The 21,677-nt window shown below is 35.6% G+C and overlaps 1 protein-coding gene and 1 pseudogene across 1 annotated transcript; one reads left to right on the top strand and one right to left on the bottom strand.

Moving 5' to 3' along the window:
- Positions 1–362: 362 nt before the first annotated feature.
- LOC125202587 (Sodium Bile acid symporter family) lies at positions 363–5,472 on the bottom strand. The gene is made up of 14 exons (XM_048101024.2): positions 5,245–5,472; positions 5,057–5,159; positions 4,712–4,819; positions 4,520–4,587; positions 3,849–3,927; positions 3,365–3,423; positions 3,189–3,257; positions 2,995–3,108; positions 2,602–2,623; positions 2,422–2,489; positions 1,758–1,843; positions 1,052–1,181; positions 765–866; positions 363–691 (listed from the first exon to the last, which is right to left on the bottom strand). Exons 1-14 carry the CDS (start codon positions 5,437–5,439, stop codon positions 617–619), a joined length of 1,278 nt encoding a protein of 425 aa, XP_047956981.2. The 5' UTR covers positions 5,440–5,472; the 3' UTR covers positions 363–616.
- A 12,301-nt stretch (positions 5,473–17,773) lies between these two features.
- On the top strand, positions 17,774–20,149 carry LOC148932348 (protein kinase PINOID pseudogene; annotated as a pseudogene).
- The last annotated feature ends 1,528 nt before the right edge of the window (positions 20,150–21,677 follow it).

The following is a 21,677-nucleotide window of genomic DNA, read 5'->3' on the forward strand; positions in this document are numbered from 1 at the left end:
ATATCACCTGATCATATTGAATGTTGATATCTATAGAGTTATAGTATATGATTCAGAGAGTATATAACAACATTTATTTGACCATGGTTCAGTCAGATATGATCAACTAACCTGTCAACTTATTTGCATCAAATAGTGAAGTGGTAAGAGACTAAGAGTAGAGCAAGGAGGAGAAAATGGGAAGATATTTCGATTTTTTTTTATTTATTTCTAACTGTGGTGATTCTGAGATTGAGCTTATGATATCTATATATATACATGTGGATAAGATTCACATTTGGGTGCGTGAATGGAATATGGTAAATTCGCAATGAAAATACAACAAGGTAGTTCTTCTTTAACTGAAACTTCTCTGATCCACATTTAAAGTGAAATATCCTTCAATTTTCCTCAAAAGTTGAAGCATTCCCAGTACCATTTTGTCACCAGTTACCACATTACAGTAATATCTAAATCAACCTAGACATGTATCAATTTTCAGAGGATCAGGAAGCGATTACGAATGTGATGTCTGCAGACGATGCTGCTAACGGACAGTTGAATGTTTGGCCCCCTACTGGTGTTTTTTACATGAATTTCCATTTCACTTATACTTCTCATAAACGTATGTCAGAGTCTATGCTATCTTGGCATTATCAAATGAGCCCTCCTTTCGTTTCCAGAGGCTCACTATAAAGGAGTCGATGATAATCTACAACACGACGATCCTTGTCAGCTGAAGCAAGTACGATAAGACTAAGAGAGGATGAGAAAACTTTGTTCACCTGGTTAAGGTGGGCTGCCACACATGGAAGGACTAGTAAGCCAGATGCACCTAAGGCACCACCAAGCTGCTCAACAACTGCTACCATCACCGGCAAGGTTTTCTGCAAAAGTATACAGCATGAAGGCATATCATATTACAGTAACAAAAATGTGAGTAATTTAAATTCTTTTATCCTTCTTGTTTAAATGTTCAAGTAAATTGCTATAGATGGGTTAGAGAAGAAATTAATGTCGATCGCTCCTTATCATCAATTAATAAAAAAAATAACTACAAAGCGCATCTCACCTGGCTGGCTACTAATAGAAGAGCACTGGTATTTTCTTTCTTGGCGAAAGGCGACTTACTACCTCCAGTTATAAGCGAAAGACTCGGGATTAACAAAGCATTAAAAGAAAATAAGGTGAGGTGAAGAATCCTGCAAAATGTTAGGAAGGTAATTAGTTGATGCAGCTGCTATAACTCCCTATCATATAGTATCAGAATCACCTTAATAGTATTCGAGGAAAAAGAGCAACTGACAAAAGGGTCTTTACACAACATCAATCCAAGTTTTTGCAATTCAACTTACTATGGAAGGCCATGAATAGAACAAAAGAGGTGAGAAATGAAGACATTTTTAGACATGGAATCTGTTGTGGTGCTAAGAAACGTGATATTTTGATATTGGCTTTAACAAGAACCTGCTCAGTACCCCATAGAATAAAATACTAGGCATCCACTTATAGAAATTGTGTAATGCTTGATCTCTCAGTTTGAGCCTCATCATAATAACGACCTAAGCCATATTTTTCCAGAATTGCAGTTCTACAAGATGGCCTTCAAATAATTTCAAAATTTCTCACACAAGCAAAGGTTTTGATAAGTTTCTTAACATATTAGTATGTGCTTGGACAACATACAGCACATGTAAGAGTTCTTACTTATAATCTCTTTCAGAGATAACACAAAGCATATAAGAGAAGAGCTAATTGCAAGAAGAAGATATACATACACTCCCAGGACAACAGCTACGAGGAAAACTTCAGGCTTCACCATCAAAAGAAGGGACCTCGATCTGCTGACTTGAATCCAAGGGGCCTTCATGAGGGGCAACGATCAGGAGAAAATTTGAAATAGTAGAAAGTCTTTTCAAAACAATATATTGGCCAACAACCACAATTCTAAAATAGTCAATCAATATCAGATTGTTGCAGAAAAAGAAGAATGGAAGAAACAGGTAGTCATGTTTATTTATGAAAACTTGTAAACTAAGAATCGACCAGCAAACCAAGAGATGGGTCATAACTTATAACCTAGCACTCCTCAAGCTGAGTTCTTGGAGGACTATAGATCTAAACCGACGAACTGACGCACTCCAGACAGTAACACAGTGAGTCAGTTGCTGCTCACTGGGTTGTTTTATGAAATATTGCTAGCATAATCAGCTTATTTACGACATTGTAGAAGTAAATTTAAGTATCACCCTAAAAGGAATTTTCTCAGATTAACAACACATAATCTTGACACTACCTGATAAGTGATAACATTCAAATTATATAACAATATCCAATTGGTGTCACTAAAGATAGAAGTGGTGCCCAAATTTATTTGGTTTTTAAAACTGACAACAATAACATAATTTAAATGTGAGAACAAATCAAAATTGTGCATCTTACAGAACTAAGGAAAATTGCGCTGATCACTGCCAAAAGCTTACGGTTTCCATCTGCAAAGTCTGCTATACCTGCAAGATGTTGGTGAAACAATGAAAAAGGAGAAAATGCATTCACAGATAAAATATTATTTTTTCGCCAGCCGTCCTATTAAAACACCAAGAGGGTGTAGAGGTGTCTCACCTTTTGAGAGTTCTCGAGCAACCTGTTGATTGGAGTGACAGATGTAAGTAATCAGTAAATGCAAACCTCAAAGGCATCAGGTTAATTCTAATTGGGGGGAAAAAAGAGGAAAATTATTAGCAAGAATACATAACTGGCAAAAGTTAAATTACTTTCTCATTGGAACATTCCTAACATTACAGACTTTAAGGTAAAATTTCAACTGTTAGCTTTCCAGTTATGCCTTGAGGATTTTTACCTTTTTTACATTTTCTTATCCTATATGCTAGTACTATTTTGCAGCAAATATTGGAGAAAGTATGTCCTTATCTTTATTAGATTGGAAAACATAAATGGAGTGAATTAGGATGCAAATATAGATTAATAAAACTAGTAAATACAGTAAAGCTTCACCTTTCCCAAGATTAGAGGAACTAAAAGCGTGAGAACAAGGCTTCTTAACAACTGTTCAGTTGGAATAGCTACCCCAACTCCAGCAGCTATGAATTTTGAGATAGTATAAGGTATCTGTTATGCAACAAAGATTTCAGTCCTTTCTTTGCAGCAAGAATAGTTAACAAGTCCAAGCACAGAAGACTAGAACTTACAATTAGAATTCCCAATAAATTTGATACCAAGGTCATTGCAAGTGCAAGAGCAGAGTTCCCTCCAGCTAGCTGTGTTTTGTCAAATCAAACCTGCAGTCAAGCTAACAGCAACATTTTCTTTCTGGTTTGCGAAACCATTCGCAGACACCTTCTGGGAATTTATAACATTCAGTTACCCGTGTCAAAGCCACTCCACTAGATAAAGTTGTAGGCATACAGCTAAATATAGCAAGTCCTGTGAAAATCAGAAATCTCATCAGACATAAACAGGAAAACTGGTGGATAAACAGATGAATGGAAAGGGCCGATGATAGATAGAAACAAAAAAGTTGTCCACTCTAGTCAGTGAAGATTAGGGCTGTCTGTTTCCTATTTTCCCTCCTCACTTCACTCCCAAAATTAAACCAAATATACATTACGTTTCTCAGGATATATTCTTAATTTCTTAGTAATAATGACATCCAGACTTTTCTTCGTAAATATTGATCCCTCTAAATAGAAATGGATATAGTTTATGACATTGAACGAATCGATCTATCAATTTATTATGACAATTATTCTTCTCAGAGAACAAACTTGACCCAAACACCTCATTTTCTGGTTATCGATACAACAAGTGGACTCATACAATGTCAGGGCAAAGCAGAGCATAGTTCAAACCTGTAACAAATTCCTGTGGCTGGAGATTGAGCATCAATATGATCTTCGAGAAGAAGGGAGTCAAAAATAAAATTGAAGCCTGTATTACAACAAAAAGTAGAAAGTGAGTGCTTACCTAAGGTACTTGAGAGGTAAGAACGATGGTGTTTCAACACATCGAAATTCATAAAGAATTCATATAAAATTATAATCTCACAAAGGGCATTCCGAATATGTACAAGTCTAGGATTTCAAGTTAAAATCTAAGTTAACATCCACTCAAGGTCAGGGGCGGAGCCACTATATAGCCACATGGGGCATTTGCCCCTCCTCACACTCCTTTTCTTATTACATTTCCATACACACATTTCCAATTATATAGATCAAATACACTAAATGCCCCTTCTCAAATGTATAAAATTTTCCTATATACTATTTTTGCCCCTCCTTAAGCATAATCCTGGCTACGCCCCTGCTCAAGGTACGATATTAAGACAACATCATAGTGGGATTTAAAAATCTTTCATAACAGCATAGCTAATATATACTATACGTAAATTATAAAGAACAGAAGCTGATTGGAGTTACTTTAAAGTATCATCAGCCACAGGTACCTTATCTTCACCTCCCAGCCATGAGACAAAATGACTAATTAAAGAGGATAAATTGTATGGAAGAATGCAAGCTCATACCAGCCCAAACAGTCCAACTGGCCATGCATCAGTAGCGGCGCCAATTTCATCACTGCGCAACGTCAGTCCTGGAATATGAAAAAAAAAACTAGACCAAGCTAAGAAAACCATGGAAAGTCAAAGTGGGAAAGGTATATACAGTATTATCAAAAAATATTCAAGAACAACGTCAGAAGGAATGAGAAACCTGACCTGAAATTACAAATATCCCGAAAGTACTAATTTTTGATACATAAAGCTTATCAGCAAGACAACCGGGACCAGGATTTGCAAGTCCCAATAATACTCCACATATAAGAGCTGCAAGCACAATTAGGCGAATGCATTAGATTGCAAGTTGAATACCACAGTGAATTGTTCAATATATCACACAATTTCCGTGCAATAACACCACAAATCAAGCTAAAAAAATATAATTGAAGAAGTTGTTGATACAACCACAATAGTTTGTCCAATTTGGATGGTCAGCGTAACCAGATAATATCGATGATGATAAAAATAGATAAGCATTGTTATAGTAAACAACACCAATCATACCTAAAGGTAGAAAATTATCAGAAGCAATCTTAGCTAATGATTTGGTCCAATTTGGACTTGCAACTTCTGGAAGCCACTTTTCTCCTTCTCCTTCTTCATTTCCCTGTAACACACCAAAATGTTACAGAATTAATTTTATTTCAATGATAATTGCAGCAAAACGAGGGATTGAAAAGGCAAGGATTAACCTCAAGGGACTTCGCACTTGCTCTAATACTGCGGATTCTGTGAAGTGAACGGAGCTCCCAGAGAAGAGGCGCTACATTGGCCTTGCGACGGGGAAAAGGGGGGAAGTTTGGTGAGGAAATCTGAATCATATGCCGGAAATAGGGGATTCCGGTGACCGTATGATTGGGAACAAGGGCTTGGAGTGCTCGCGCCATAGTGGGAATGGTGTGGCTGAACAAATTTGATGGTCATTTGCAGTCTTAAATACTATATGAATATGAAGATTTTATTATTTTTTTATAGAACATTATCTTTTGAGTTATTTCATTCCGAACAAATGAAAATGTTTTACAATTGGTCCATTATTTTTGGACGTGCATGAACAAATTTGATGGTCAACGCCAATTAACTTAATTTTGACTAGATTAACAATTTTAACACAATAATGTATTCTCACTATTTGGTCCTGAACATATTATCTTTGTTCATCCACCATCTCATCCCCTTCATCCCCAGAAAACGGCCCCCAATCCACAGTGGCATCCGGCATCAGGACTGGGGAAGTGGGTGGTGGAGATCTTCTTGCCAGTATGCAGCCCGCCCCTACAACCCCGTCGCCTTCATTCACTACGGCTCACGCGCAGCTCAATCTTTGCGGCGGAGAAAATTACAAAGGCGGAAGGTCGTCGTCGCGGAGCAGACGCTGAATCTGATGTGGCGGCGGCATTTGTGGAACGAACTGATGGAATTCGGCGACGGTTTGGATTTGTTGGAGACTAGGGACAAAGTCGGCGTCGGAGGTGGCGGCTGTGAGGCGAGGTCGGCAGCGGCGGGTATGGCGAGGAGGCGAAGGGGAAAAGATGATATTGGATGCTACAGGGTAAAAGTGTTGGAGAGAGAGGGGGGGGGTAATTCTTGATCTAGATGACAATGGTGTCGAGGAAATGAAATTGGGAGCATTTGAGGGCATTGGCGTATCCAATTAAGGACAGGGGGTACCATTGTACCCTCAAAATATGGAAGTAGCCTAGTGGTAAAAGCAGCGCTTCTCCACAGTGATCCGGGTTTGACCCCTTTTAAGAGCATTTTTGGGGATTTCTCTCTAGTTTCTATCTATTTTTGGAGATTTCTATCTATTTATTTCTATTATGCTCATGTTTTAATCTCTCTATAATTTCTGTCTATTTATTATGCGATTTATGCTCATATTTTAGATTCTATAGAAAATATAATACATTTTATTTTTAGGTTAAATATTTCGAACTTTTTACAAAATTAAAATAAATTTTTTGTTATATAAATATCTAAAAATCCTCAATTTAATAGTGAATTTTTTTCAAGTAATATCTCTAAAAAAAATTTATACTATAATGCAAGGACTTAATAGAAAAAATTGAGATAACAAAAGAGAAGATCGACTGGATTTTAAAGTTTCAAGTCAACATAACTATTTATCGCACTCTCAATATAAAATTTCTGGATCCGCCACTGTTTGAGGGGTAAAAGTGCAGAGCCGTGATGAGGATAAAGTCGAGCCATATCATGCCGAAATGGGAGCACTTGTTCATGACATCGGCAACTTCCTCTAAGCCACAGTCGAATATATGTGGATTGGGGGTCGTTTGTGGATGGAGGGGATGATGATGGTGGATGAACAAAGTCAATATGTATACCAAAAAGGTAGAACCCATTATTGAGTTAAAAAATTTAATTCAGTTAAAATTGAGTTAATTGGCGTTGACCGTCAAATTTTTTACGGCGCCATCCAAAATGGACCAAATTCGGACCGTTTGCATTTGTACGGGATGCAATAATTCAAAAGAAAATGTTTTTGACGAAAATCGTAAAATCGTCATATGTTTAGGACCACATATGACTTTTATTTTTTATAAAATCCTTAACAATACTGCTGATCCAACCTATTACAGGAAAACACAAATACAACACTCCCCCTCCCACTGACAAAATTAGTTAGAAAAATTATGTTGTATAGACACAGACTTAGAGGTGCCCACGGTTCCGGAACCGGCTGTTCCGAACCGTAACCGCTGGTTCCAATTTTGGAAATTGCCGAACCGGAACCGAACTGCGAGGGTTTTTCGCCGTTACAATCCGGCGGTTTTTCACGGTTCCGAACCGCCGATTTTTGCGGTTCCGGCTTGGATTCAAGGTTTTTCGACAGTTTTTCACGGTTCTGGTTTGGAACCGCCCAGAACCGGCGGTTCCGGCACAGTTTTGGTTCGAAAATTTTTGAACCTGAACCGAACCATGATTCAAAAATCAACGATTTCGATTCGAATAAATTCTCACAGTTACGGTTTCGGTTTTAATCGTCGGTTCAATAAACCTTGAGAAGGTCTAGACACAGTATGATAAAAATACCATAACAATACAAATGCTATTACACTCAATGACGACACGAAATGATTCAAACATGTTATAAATGATTTTATGACTCTACAGTGTGTGGTCGTGGTGATCATGAAGTATGAGGCAAAGAATGGAGGCCACATGAAAGTTGAGACATTAGTATTCCCAACTACTTCCTTTGTTTCTTGTTAATAAAGTCTTTTCTTTTTAGTACGGAGTTCAAGAATAGTGTATTAAATGGATGGCGAAAAAAGTAAGAGAGAATAAAGTAAAATGGTGAATTACTTTTTGCCAAAAATAAAAATGACTCAATTATCTTGGAATTCCCAAAATAAAAAAAAAAATTAATTTTATTACATGGAACAAAGGGAGTATGATTTAGTCATTCTTTTTTCGGATAGTCCATTGTATGTCGTTTTCTTTTTATAAAATACAACACAATTAATATCTCTTATTTTATTTTTTCTTACTTTAATCTCTTCTACTTTATTCACTTATATTTCTCCTACTTTATTCTTACTCCACTTAATTTTCTTTAATCTACATACAAAAAAATGTTCTAACATCAATAAGACGGAGAGAATAATAATAAATAAATAAATATCCAAACAACCGGTCCGACCTGAACTTTCCAAAATTTGTCATTATCAGGTTGACACGATAAAAAAAACATGAACACAATATGCCACTATACGAATCTATTAATTTTGCGTGTGTTAATTTCATGTCATTTGTGTGTGCCAAAAAATTTAGGTTACCACAATTTCGCCATTAATTTATTCATCCACGAATCCATTAATTGAACCATTTAGATGGTTCAATCGATCAAATCTGAATATTATATGTTATACTTATCTCGAGAGATTGCACTAATATCTTTCGTGGTCCTTATTGTTTAAAAATATTGTCAGAAGTTTCCGGATATTGATATAATATCGCCAGAAAGACTTTTACATTTTATAAGACTTTTTTAAATTAAAGAGTGAACTGCAAGAAATGTCTCTAACTTTTGCATTTGTTACACCGGTGACTCCTAATAAAAAAAAATAGCACCACAGGGGTCTAACAAAATATACAATCACAAATGAGATTTTTTCGGACCATAACACCCTCAGCCCCTAAAAGGGCATTCTCGTCAAACACAGACTCCATGCTGACGCTGCCCTGCCATGCAGTCTGCTTTATGTACCGGCACACTTACTTACACATCAAGAGGATGTGACTTAAAGTAATATTTTTTCACTCTATATAAATATATATTTCAGAAAGACTATTAAATAATAGTACCAACTTGAAATCTCATTCAGAATTTTGTACATTCTCTAAATGATCAGAATTTTGTACATTCTCTAAATGAAAATTTAAATTTGAACACATTACATTTTTAAAGCGGCACTCATAATTATAAAGAAATGTTTAAAATTGATTACGCTTTTAATTTGGTAGAATATGAGAGAGCAGCTTACATAGTTGACATATATATCTACAATTGTACGAGGTACTTTTAAGGCCATGCACAATGGGACGGACGATGCATCGTCCGCCACTGTAGCATCGTGGACGATGCGATGGACGATGCACACGCGTTTTTGGTTATTTTTTTAATTTTATTCAATTTCAAAACCTATATATACCTCACTTTTCACTTCATTTTTCACTCCTTTCACTCTCAAATTCACACTACATTTTCTACAAAATGAATCCCGGAGATTACCCAAGTCCGAATAGTCCGATGTTCGGCAGTGCACGATGGCCGTGTACAGAACCCGATGAATACCGGCCATTTGACACCAACACCCAGTATGATCCCGATTTCAGCACGGACTCGTACGGGATGTCCGATATAGACCCTTCTCCCACCCACACACCGGCCCCATCTTGCGGCCGGTCGTCCGCCGCCACCGCTCGCTCCGCCGCCGCCGATGCCTCGGGCTCCGTGACCAAGAAGAGGCGGCCCAAGGCAAAGAAGTTGCCGCTTACGACGGTGAATGAAGAGTTCGCCCCAGGGAGGGCGAACTACCAGCCAAAAGAATCCATCGTCTTGACGAGATGTTGGATTGATATTTCGGAGGATCTGGTGTTCGCCAACAATCAGAAGATTATTGCGTATTGGGAGTGCATCGCCGAGAAATACATCGCATCCAAGCCGCCGACTGCCTACAAGCGCCAACGGGAGTCGCTCCGCAAGCACTGGAACCAAATAAAGAAGCAAGTCAATTTGTTCGCGGGGGAGTACAACAAGTGCGAGAGGGGGCAGGGCGAGAGTCTCGCGGATGTGCACGACAAAGTAATCCAGTCGTACATGTCATTGTACGGCGACTTCAAGCACTATTAGTCCTGGGCGCTCTTGAAGGAGAAGCAGAAGTTCATTGGAGGTATGCTGCCCGAATCAACAGCGGCGAAGAAGAGGGCGTCGAAACGCACCTTCGGTGATTATACAAGCAGCGAAAGCAGCTCATCTCCAATGGACCTCAACAATCCTTTGTTCGAGGATGAGAGTTCTGGCACACTGATGTCCTCCCGGCGTCCCCCCGGCATCAAGGCTGCCAAGGGCAAGGGCAAGGCGACATCCTCGTCCGCCGCGCCGCCTGACCAGGTCCCGAGCGCGACCTCGAGCGCGACCACGACTCCGCCTTCTGCGGCGGCACATGCCTATACGGATTTAGTGGCCTCCTCCGACTATAGGACGTTGTTGGACGCGCACAACGCCCTGATGCAGGCGACTGACCCGACTCAAACCGAAGACATCCAGCGGATGATCGATGGCCTCAGCCGCAAGTTGGGACTACTCTAGACTAGCCACCTTTTTTTATATGTAGTGCACTTTTTTTTTTATTTCTTATTTTGTAACTTTTTTTTTTAATTAAGTAAATGTAGGATTTGCCCTAATTGTTTTGTTTTTATTTATTTATTTTGCTTGATATATTTGCATAAATTATATAAATTCAAAATACAAGTAAAATGCTTAGGGCGGGGTATAGTCCGCCCTATTGCAAGTGGAAGAGGTGGAGGATAATATGCTGATGTGGCGGTGCATAGGGCGGAGCTTAGGACCGGTTATAGTCCGCCCTATTGTGGATGCCCTTACAGGGCAATATTGTAGTAGTATAATATAACAATTATATTATTAACTTTCTAAAAAGCATTCATCTTCATCCGTAAAACGAGGGCAGCCATTTTTGCTCTGCAATTTCAATTCCAAAACTTAGTTCAGCCCTTTTTACCGTCCAATTTCAATAATTTACTCTCCAATAATTTTAACTTGGCAGGGGCTAACGAGTGTTTACGAATTTTTTTTTAAAAATGAAGTAGAAAAAAAAACAAAACAAAAAAAAAACGTTCTTGGGAGGGGCTTAAGCCCTTCCTCCCTCCTTACTGTGTCCACCACTGGGTGAAAGATGCGTAAAATTGCGATGACTAACTCAGGGATGGCGATGCACACTAACTGTAGAAGCACACTAAAACCAAAAGAGAACGAAAAACCCTCTTAAAATGAGAGAAATAAATTGAATAGAAAAATAAATTGAAGAGAGAGATAAATTAACTCTTTGAATGCAACATCATAGGATATATGACCCTTACACCTGTATGCTTTGACAAAACTCTGCAGGTGAATATAGAGTAGGTGAGCAGGTTGGAGCTTATTAGACAAAATTGCCCTTCAAGCCATTTGAACATTTTCGTCCGAAAAGTGGCTAAAAAAACCTCGTTTGTGATTGTATATTTTGTTAGACCCTTGTGGTGCTTTTTTTTTCAAACTATAAGAGCTATTTATATGTCTCTTTTTTGAGAGGGTGAATTTTTATTCGTTCATTTCCCTTCATGTGTATCATGACAAGCAATTATTTGCCATATAATTTGACGACTTCTCCTTGAAGAATACAACATAAATGAATGAAGCAAGTACAGTCAAATTGACCGTTCTCTCTCTCCCAAGAAAAAGACCAAATACATACTCTTAGAGCTTGAAGGTATTTGGTTAAAAAAAATTTAAAAAAGTGCAAAAGTCCTTTTAATGATATAATATTAATATCAAGGGAATTCTAGTGATATTTTTTTAAGAATAAAGGTTATGAATGATAATAAAAATATAGCGCATTATTACAATTTTATAAATATATTCCACAAAAAGGGTATATACTTTTGTAAAAGATATATTGTGCTGCGAAAAAGTATATATCTACTTTGCACATAATATAATTTAGGATGCAAGATTTTTAATAAATTAAATTTATCCAAATCAATTTAAAGTTCAATTAAATCAAATAAACAATTAATTAATTGTTTTAGTGAGTTAGGCTATCAAATTTACACCTTGAAATTAAGTCGTAAATGTAATCCCTTGTCTCCTTTTGCTTTATTTCTTCGATCAAAATCCAAACCCTTTTTTCTTAGTCCCTTTAAAACAATAGATGGCACTAAAACTATGGATGGCACCGGTCGTATTCTCTCTAACTACATGTTTCTTAAAGAGCCTATGTACTGATTCAATATCTCAAAATCGGTTGTGAAAGTAACTGATGTGAGGTTTTATAAATTAAATAAACTATTTCTTCTAAGAGGCTAATCTTTGGAAATGAATTCTCCCTTTTGTTATGTAATATTGGTACTTTTATTGAGAGCTCAAACAACTTGTAGTGGTGGCCTACGAAAGAGAGTTGTAACCAATGAGTACGTTTGTGGCCGACTCAGAGAGGTGTTATGACAAAAAACCAGCTATAACTAACGAGGACGTGAGCTCTTACAAGGGATGGATTATTAAATAAATTAATGTCTCACACCGATTGTGAGAGCAACTGACGTGTGATTTATATACTCCCTCTGTCCCATAGTAGATGTCACACTTGAGAGATGGCAAGAGATTTTAGGAGATGTTATTTTGTGTGCTAAGTGATGAGAAAAAATATAATTTTACAATTGATGTGAGAAGTAACTTTTTCCAAAAGAGGAAATGTGACATCTTTTGTGGAACAACCTAAAAAGGAAAGTGTGACATCTAAAATGGGACGGAAAATAACATTTTGGGATGAATTCTTTTGTTTGGTTTGCAACAACATTAGTCATATTCTCCTTATCTATATTGTTAGGATGCCTTGAATCATTGCTTAGTTGATCAAGTTGAGGGGTTGTAACCTGAGTCAATCAGTTATTAGGTTGTCGTTGAATCATTGTTGAGTTGATCAAGTCGAAGGGCTGAGTTGATCAAGCCAAGAATGATATGTTTCTGTTATTGGGTTTAATTGTTGTATCAAGCCCAGTTTGTCTTTTGTACCTATTTATATAGAAGTAGAGCACGAGAATTTGTTAAAAGCAGTAGCAGCCTTATTTCTGAATTGGCATCTTTGTATCTGTATTCGCAGTCATAATACAATTTGTTCTTCGTTCTTGCCCGTGGACGTAGCAAACACAACGTTGGTGAACCACGTAAATTCTGTGTCTCCTTACGTTCTTTTGTTTCTCGATTACACCATTACCCTATTTGTCATAACATATATATTTTTAAAAAACGTTCTCTATGCATTCTTAACCACAGAGATAGATAGCAAGGATAGATGGGTCTCAAACGTTATTGACATCAAAATTGATCTCGAGAATTTTAGCCGAACAACTCAGAAAGATCCGAACATGTTGGATTAAAAATAAACTTAATTTTTGTGAAGATATTTTAAGTAGAAATATTTAGATATTATGTAGTACAATTATCTACATATTGTGTAACGGGAATCAGTAGAATCATGTAGTAAAAATATCTAGATATTTATAAAAAAAAATTATATACATAGAATATAAAATAATTGAGTAAAAAATTCTAGAAGTAAAAATTCATATATATATAATATATATATATATATATATATATATATATATAGGGATGTACTAAGATGACAACCCTCTTTATTGTAACACCATATCACCATTTTAGGCCATTGGATATGAAAATCGTGTGCTTGTCATGCTGCCACGTGTAAAAACACGGAGGGGTAAAATAGGAAATTTCTAATTTTACGTTACGAGATTGCAGTGCTGTTCATTGAATATTGCAGTCTTACCACAACAATATTGCAGTTTACCACGACTGCAGTATCTAATGCAGTAGACTGCAATATCTAATACAGTAGACTGCAAACCCATGTTTTTTCACGAAACTTAATCCTAGCCGTCCATAGATGAGATCTAACAGACTATATTGGTGGTATGGTGTTATCCTATCTATGGTGGCATATATATATATATATATAGGGACGTGATCAAATGCAAACTCTAAATATTGTACAAACTCCAAACTATGATCTGGACCGTTAGAAAATATCAACAGATCATGAAATAATAGCAACAAAAAATGTCAACACAATGTCAACGGTTGATGTTGTGTTGAAATTGCGTTGACATTGTATTGATATTGTGTTGATATCAAAATCTTGAAATTTTATACTGTGTTGACATTATGTTGATATTGTGTTGAAAAAGTTTGGAGTTTGTACAATATATGGGTTTGCATTTTATCACTACCCTATATATATATATATAGGGATGTATTCAGATTAATGTGCAAAAACCTGTTAAAAAGGAAAACTAATCTCATCCATTGATTAGTGTAATCTGATGGTTATTATATAAGCCACATGTAATTAAAATAATTAATAAAAAAATTCAAAAAAGGGTAAAAAGGAGAGAGCACAAAATTGGCAGTTATTTAAAACCCATGAATCACGTTCAATTATTATAATTGGAGATTGCTTTTCTTTAATTATAAAATCACAGTGAATCTTTTTCTTTGTGTCATTTCTGTAGAAGAGGATTTATGTGTTATTGCTTCCAAAAATTCGATCAACGGTAGTTCTTCATCGGCTTCAAAGTTCTTTATTCTCTCCCTCAATTATATTCGATCCCTTTTCCTATCTCCCTCAATTATACACGCCTTTCTACATTGAAGATATCTGGTGAGGTATTTTCTCACGTAAAACCGACTATTTGTACTATTCTTTTAATGGTTTCATTTTTTTCAACAATGGAAGAAGGTAATTTAATTAATTCCTTCATTGATTCCTTTAATTTTTTTCGTATTTGTTTTGTATTTGCATTACGTTGCCGCATAATGTGAAACTGATTACAGAAAACTTTCACTCAGGTCAGGGAGATGAATCCATTCCCCTAGGGTTTAGATTGCTATGGGGCTAGGTTGTAGTAACCTCTTATTTAAGAAAACTAACTTCACCACAGAGATGAATCCGTTCCCCTAGGGTTTACCAATCCATTGGGTTAGGTTGTAGTAAAAGAACTTTAGGTTTAATGTATGTTTGTACTATGGTTTCGAAAAGCAGTTGATGTAGTGATACGGTGTGACGATGTACGCAACTAAGACGTTAATGTATGCCCTGTGTAGTAATGTTCAAAAACATTGTTTTAATGTCATGCAGCAATTGTTCGTCCATACATTGAATTGAATCCATCCCCTTTGGGTTTAGAAATTCATGGGGCTAGGTTGTAGTATTGAATGATGAATTAAAACTTCACAAATGGCATGGAGATAAATCACTGTTTGCTTCGCCATATTACCAACATTATTCACTAATTTTTATTTTGTCCTATATAACAGTTGATGTACAAGTACACTCTTGTAATGAATCAATCTGAAACTGTAAAGTAAAACCAGTGAGTTGGTAATGTATTAAAACATGAACCAGAGACATGAGTACATCGTGCAACTGTGCAGGATGTTATGCAATTTCGTACGCTTATGTTTGTATAATGTGTTGCGTTTTAGCTGACGTATTCCTTTTTTGTTTAAAGTTGTGGTTGTACCTGAATACTATCTAGAGTTGAAGCCATTTGCTGGACAAAGGTTTAAATCACTTGATTTTGCTGTTGCTTTTTACGATGTGTATGCTCGGCAAAGACAAAGAGAAGCGTAAAGGAAAGATGAAGTGTTAATTAATGTTCAATTTTTTTTGTCCAGACTTTGAGTTTAAATCATTTGCTACCAATTTTCAATTAGGAATTAGCGGTTGTATTATATTTTGTATTTCGTACATTGTTTTCAGATTTTTAAGTTGGTGTCTTATTTTATCATGAGATTTGTTATTTACTACTGCTTAGTATTGTGCAGTACCAGTAATGTTACTTAGTATTACGTAGTATGGCTTAACAACTCCATATTAGACATTCTCTTTGTAGTACATCGTCTATGATTATATTTACATTACTCATTATCTTGCTTAACAACTCCATATTAGACATTCTCTTTGTAGTATATCGTCTAAGATTATATTTACATTACTCATTATCCAGATCATTTTGTGCATTATGTCATGCCTTGTGTCCTATGTTTCAAAAATTATGTGTTGCATTATATGTAGCATTATGTTATTAGTTATGTACATCATTTTAAGTTTTAACACAATATGCATTATTGAATACATTGTGTACATTATTATCTAAATAACATTATATAAAGCGGTTTGTACATTACATTATTTCATTCCCGTAGTACATTAATATGAATCCCATAAGTTGACTGCAGAAACCATCAATCCATAATTCACTATAAAAACCAAAATTAATTCATCAAAACAAAACACATAAGTTTTCCACAAATGGCCAACATCCATCCATCAGAAAAAATCCCATAAATTAACTACAAAGACCAAACATCCATCTATCAAAAACTATCCCATAAATTTACTACTAAAACCAAATGCAATTCAATAATTAGTGCCGCTAATTGTTTCATAATAACACCCTATTCCAGACCAAAACCTAACTCATGGACAGCTTGAATCTGTCGAGGATTAAACATCTTTATAAAATGAACAAACTCAGTATGACATCTCCTGAAATATAGATTGTCATTCTTCTTAATCCTAGCTTATTTAGCTTGCTCCTCGGCCGCTGCCTCGTTAACCTGAGGCATTCCATGCCTTGATGACTTTGGCATATCTTCCCTGAGGTCCTCATCCTGAACATTTCTTGCTCTTTTGTTACTTATTCACAAATAATGTTGTTGAGTGGATAAAAAAATGTACAAAAATATATGATGTACTGATTTTGATCCATGATGCAAAAATGAGAAAATATGATGCAGCACAACAACAAGATTCAACACAGTAGCAGCTTTTCATGTACTAATTTATATGTGTGATGAAGCTTAAATGTATACACAATGTATCACCTAAAAAAATAATGCACTGCTTCTAAAAGAATAATGTACAAGAACTTCCTACGGATGAAGGTATATCTGGAAAAAAGAAAAAAATATACATGATGTAGGAAAAAAGAAAAAAATATACATGATGTACTGATTATGATCCATGATGCAAAAATAATTAAATACGATGTAGCACAACAACAAGATTCAACAAAGTAGCAGCTTTTCATGTACTAATTTATATATGTGATGTAGCTCACATGTTTGCACAATGTATCACCTAAAATAATGCACTGCTTCTAAAACAATAATGTACAGGAACTTCCTATGGATGAAGGTATATCTGGAAAAAAGAAAAAAAATACATGATGTACTGATTATGATCCATGATGCAAAAATAAGTAAATACTATGATCTAGCACAACAATAAGATTCAACAATATAACAGCTTTTCATGTACTAATTTATATGTGTGATGTAGCTTACATGTCTGCCCAATATATCACTAAAACATAATGTACTTCTTCTAAAATAATAATGTACAGGAAATTCCTACAGATGAACCTATATCTGAAAAAAAGAAAAAAATTTACATGATGTACTGAATTGGACCCATGATGCAAAAATGAGAAAATATAATGTAACACAAAAAGATGCAGCACAACAACTATTCATGTACTAAACTATATGCATGATGTACCTCAAATGAATGTACAAATTATCTCCTACACATAATGTACTAAATCCACAGAATAATGTACAGCAACTTCCAATAGATGAAGGTATATCAGGAAAAAAGCAAGAAAACATGAACAATGTACAACAAGTGCCCACAAATGCAGCTTCATTTAGTAAGCTATGAACGAGTTGGATAAACAATGCAAACGTATGAATTTGTAATGTAACATAAAACTCCCAACAATGCGTATAACTAGTTTACCAATGTTCAAGTCAAACTAAACAATCAACCAATCGTCTACCCGTTGACTGGCTAGCAGGCCTCTTCGAAGTGGTTCGATTGTTGACCATTTTTAATGAAGCACTTCACTTGCTGTAAGTCATCAACGATGTTGAATTAGCCACTATTCCCAAGGCAGTATACGAAACAACAAAGGGGAAAAACATAGAGTCGTCCTAGGTAATTATTAATTGAAAACCCAAATGAACAATGGCACATCAATTTACAAAATCTTCACAATTATCGCAGAATGGAATGGAAAATTACAAAATCAGCAACTCAACCCCTGGAAAAACCCTAAACAACTAAATCTAACCTAGAAATAAAAATTGATACGAAATAATCTACCAAAAAACCGACAATCACTTCCTAAACTTCAGAATCCACATTAATTTGAAAAAAAAAAAACTAATTTTTGGGCTTTACCTTTCTTCCAGCCATCGTTTAGTTATTCCACCAAACCTCGGTCGTCGGAATTGTTGACTCACCGATTCGCCTGGGTGTACGCCGTTCGTCGCGAAGAGAGAGTGGTTTTTGTGGTTTTGAAGCGACGGCTAGGTTTTGCGGTTTTTCAGATTAATGGAGGATGAGAGAGGGTGGGTGGAAGTTGAATTAATGGGGGAAGAAAATGGGTGGAAAATGAATCACCGCTGCAAAAATAAATCCGTAAATTGCGTGGAGTTTGAACTGTCCTCTGTCAAATACCCAAAATGCCCAATAATGTAAAATTAGAGTATCATAATGTAGCGACGTATATTTAATCACATCCATCAGATTAATAAATCTAAGGGATTAAATTAGTCCTATGTTTTACACTAGGGGATGAAAAGGAGTATAATGCTCCCCTATATATATATATATATATATATATATAGGGGAGTGTTATATTGCTAACTCAATGATTAATTGTTAACTACAACTTAATAATAGCCATTAGATATTCAAATTAAAGGCCTAGATCATTAACCACAAAATGTCAATACGATCAACAAAAAAACGTCAATAAGGCTATAGGATTAATTCCAATAAAAATCAATAGGGGTATTAATGTCAAGTTAGTTATAACTAACTTTTAAAAGAAATCCCAAAACTTTAAATTCATATAACATATATCAAATTAAAGATAATTTTATAAGGATTCTAACAATATATTACATGCATATGTTCCAACGTCAAAATTTGAAAAAAAAAATCTAGAATTTTCGTATTTTTCGTACACAGGCTAATGTCAATACAACTAAGATAATATGTCAATATAAAGCATATACAATGTCAATCCTAAATTTGTGTTGACATTCTCAAAGCATTGTGTTGATATTTTCGAAACACTATATTGACATTTTCATCCAAAACCCTAATTTGGCGTTTTTTTTTTTGTTTTTTTTTATTTAATTAATAAAAATGAAAATTACACGTGGCAAATTGTAGACCACACGTTTTTTAAAATCATGTGGCCTTAAATTAGTTGTAGTTAGCAATTAAATGATGAGTTAGCAATTGATCACTCCCCTATATATATATATATATATATATATATATAGGATTGCGATCAATTGAGATTATTTAGGCTAATTGAGAAATGAGATGCAATATCAGCCCCTCATTTTTATTAAATGCGTGGTCCAGATTTTGCCACACAATAAATATTTTTAGATTAATTTAATATGAAAGGGCAGAATAGTAATTTCTGATAATTTTAAAAAGCCACTCTAAGCCACTGCACCAGCTTCAGTCGCTTCTCCTTCAAGCTTCCGCCGAGCTCGCCTGATCAAGTGACGGCGATGAAACCGCACCGATCATCGGACTCCTCGTTCCAGGCGATCCGCCTGAAATCGAACCTCACGTTCCGCGATTTCAGTCTCATGCGCCAGATCGGCAGTGGCGACATCGGCCACATCTACCTCTGCCGCCTCTGCGGCGCGGCGGACGACGGCCGCCTCTACGCGATGAAGGTGGTGGACAACGACGTTCTCGTGTTGAAGAAGAAGATGCAGAGAGCGGAGATAGAGAGGAAGATCATGCGCCTCATCGATCATCCGTTTCTCCCTACACTTTTCGCCGAATTCGAAGCTTCGAATTTCTCCTGCGTCGTTATGGAGTTCTGGGTCGGCGGCGATTTGCACAGGCTTAGGCATAAACAGCCGCAGAAACGATTCTCTCTCAACGCCGCTAGGTAATATTCAGATTTTTCAAAATTGAATTCCACTTAATCGCAAATCCTCAATGAAATCAATTTTTAATTTACTAATTTAGTGTTGTTGCAATTATTTAATTAGTTAGAATTAGTGTATTTTTGCAGATTTTATGCTCCGATTTTGACCTCTCTCTATGCTTTGCCGCTGTCCCCGCCGTCAAGTACCCTGACTTCTCGCCGCATTTGTCGTCACCGGCGAAATCCTCCGCCGCGTCTGCATTGACTCCGTTCTCCTGCATCTCCAACCGCTTCATTTGATCTGTGATTTGGTGATGGTAGTGGGGAGGAATTGGACTGGATTTGATTTGGTGATGGCAGTCGGGAGGAATTGGATTGGATTTGATTGGAGAATCAAGCTTAATCATAATGCACTCTAGGTGTTTGGTGATATTCCCCAATTGGAAATTAGTTGCTAAGAGTTAGATTTAAGATTTAACTATCTTCCTTTTTTTAATGTTAACTAATGTCAACCACATACACAAATTCATGTCAACTATACACATATTTGGCTGAATTGAATTTTTTTATGCAGTTGTTCGAATTTCGATAAATCTCGTTGTATTTGCCTATGACTGAAGGTTCAATTCGTAGGAGAAATAGGCGTACATAGGAGTACACTGCATATTCGGTTCAATTCGGATCTTTTTGAGTTGTGTATATAAGGTGTTTGTGATATTGCCTAAAATATTATTGTTGACATAAATTATATAAGTTGTTGACATAAAGATGTTTATTTTTTACATGAATTATATAGCTCGTTGACATAATAACGTTTGTTGTTGACATGAATTATATAGCTCGTTGGCATAAATTATATGTAAAACGTTGTTGTTGACATAAATAATATACGTCGTTGACATGAAAATATTTGTTGTTGACATTAATTATTTGTAAAATGTTATTGTTGACATAATAGTTGACATAAATAAAGTTTGTTGTTGACATGAATTATATAGGTGGTTGGCATAAATTTTATGAAAAATGTTGTTGACATAAATTATATATAAAACATTGTTGTTGACATGAATTATATGTAAAACATTGTTGTTGACATAAATAATATAGGTCGTTGACATGAAAATATTTGTTATTGACATTAATTATTTGTAAAATGTTGTTGTTGACATAATATTTGACATAAATAACGTTTGTTGTTGACATCGTAGTTGACATGAATAATGTTTGCTGTTGACATCGTAGTTGACATGAATAATGTTTGTTGTTGACATCGTAGTTGATATGTGAATTATAAGTATTATTTGTTAGTTGTTGACATTTTAATACGAGTTGTTGACATTCGATATTCTCGGTATTAATATGTGAATAGTAAGTGTTATTTGTTAGTTGTTGACATTTTAATACGAGTTGTTGACATTCGATATTCTCGGTATTGATATGTGAATTGTACGTGTTATTTGTTAGTTGTTGACATTTTAATACGAGTTGTTGACATTCGATATTCTCGGTAATGATATGTGAATTATAAGTGTTATTTGTTAGTTGTTGACATTTTAATACGAGTTGTTGACATTCGATATTCTTGGTATTGATATGTGAATTATAAGTATTATTTGTTAGTTGTTGACATTTTAATACGAGTTGTTGACATTCGATATTCTCGGTATTGATATGTGAATTGTAATTGTTATTTGTTAGTTGTTGACATATTAATATGAGTCATTCGATATTCTCGGTATTGATATGTGAATTGTAAGTATTATTTGTTAGTTGTTGACATTTTAATATGAGTTGTTGACAATCGATATTCTCGGTATTGATATGTTAA

The sequence above is a fragment of the Salvia hispanica genome, chromosome 2 (genome assembly GCF_029641045.1).
Source record: "Salvia hispanica isolate PSC_SH4W2 chromosome 2, Shi_PSC_v1, whole genome shotgun sequence".
NCBI lineage: Eukaryota > Viridiplantae > Streptophyta > Magnoliopsida > Lamiales > Lamiaceae > Salvia > Salvia hispanica.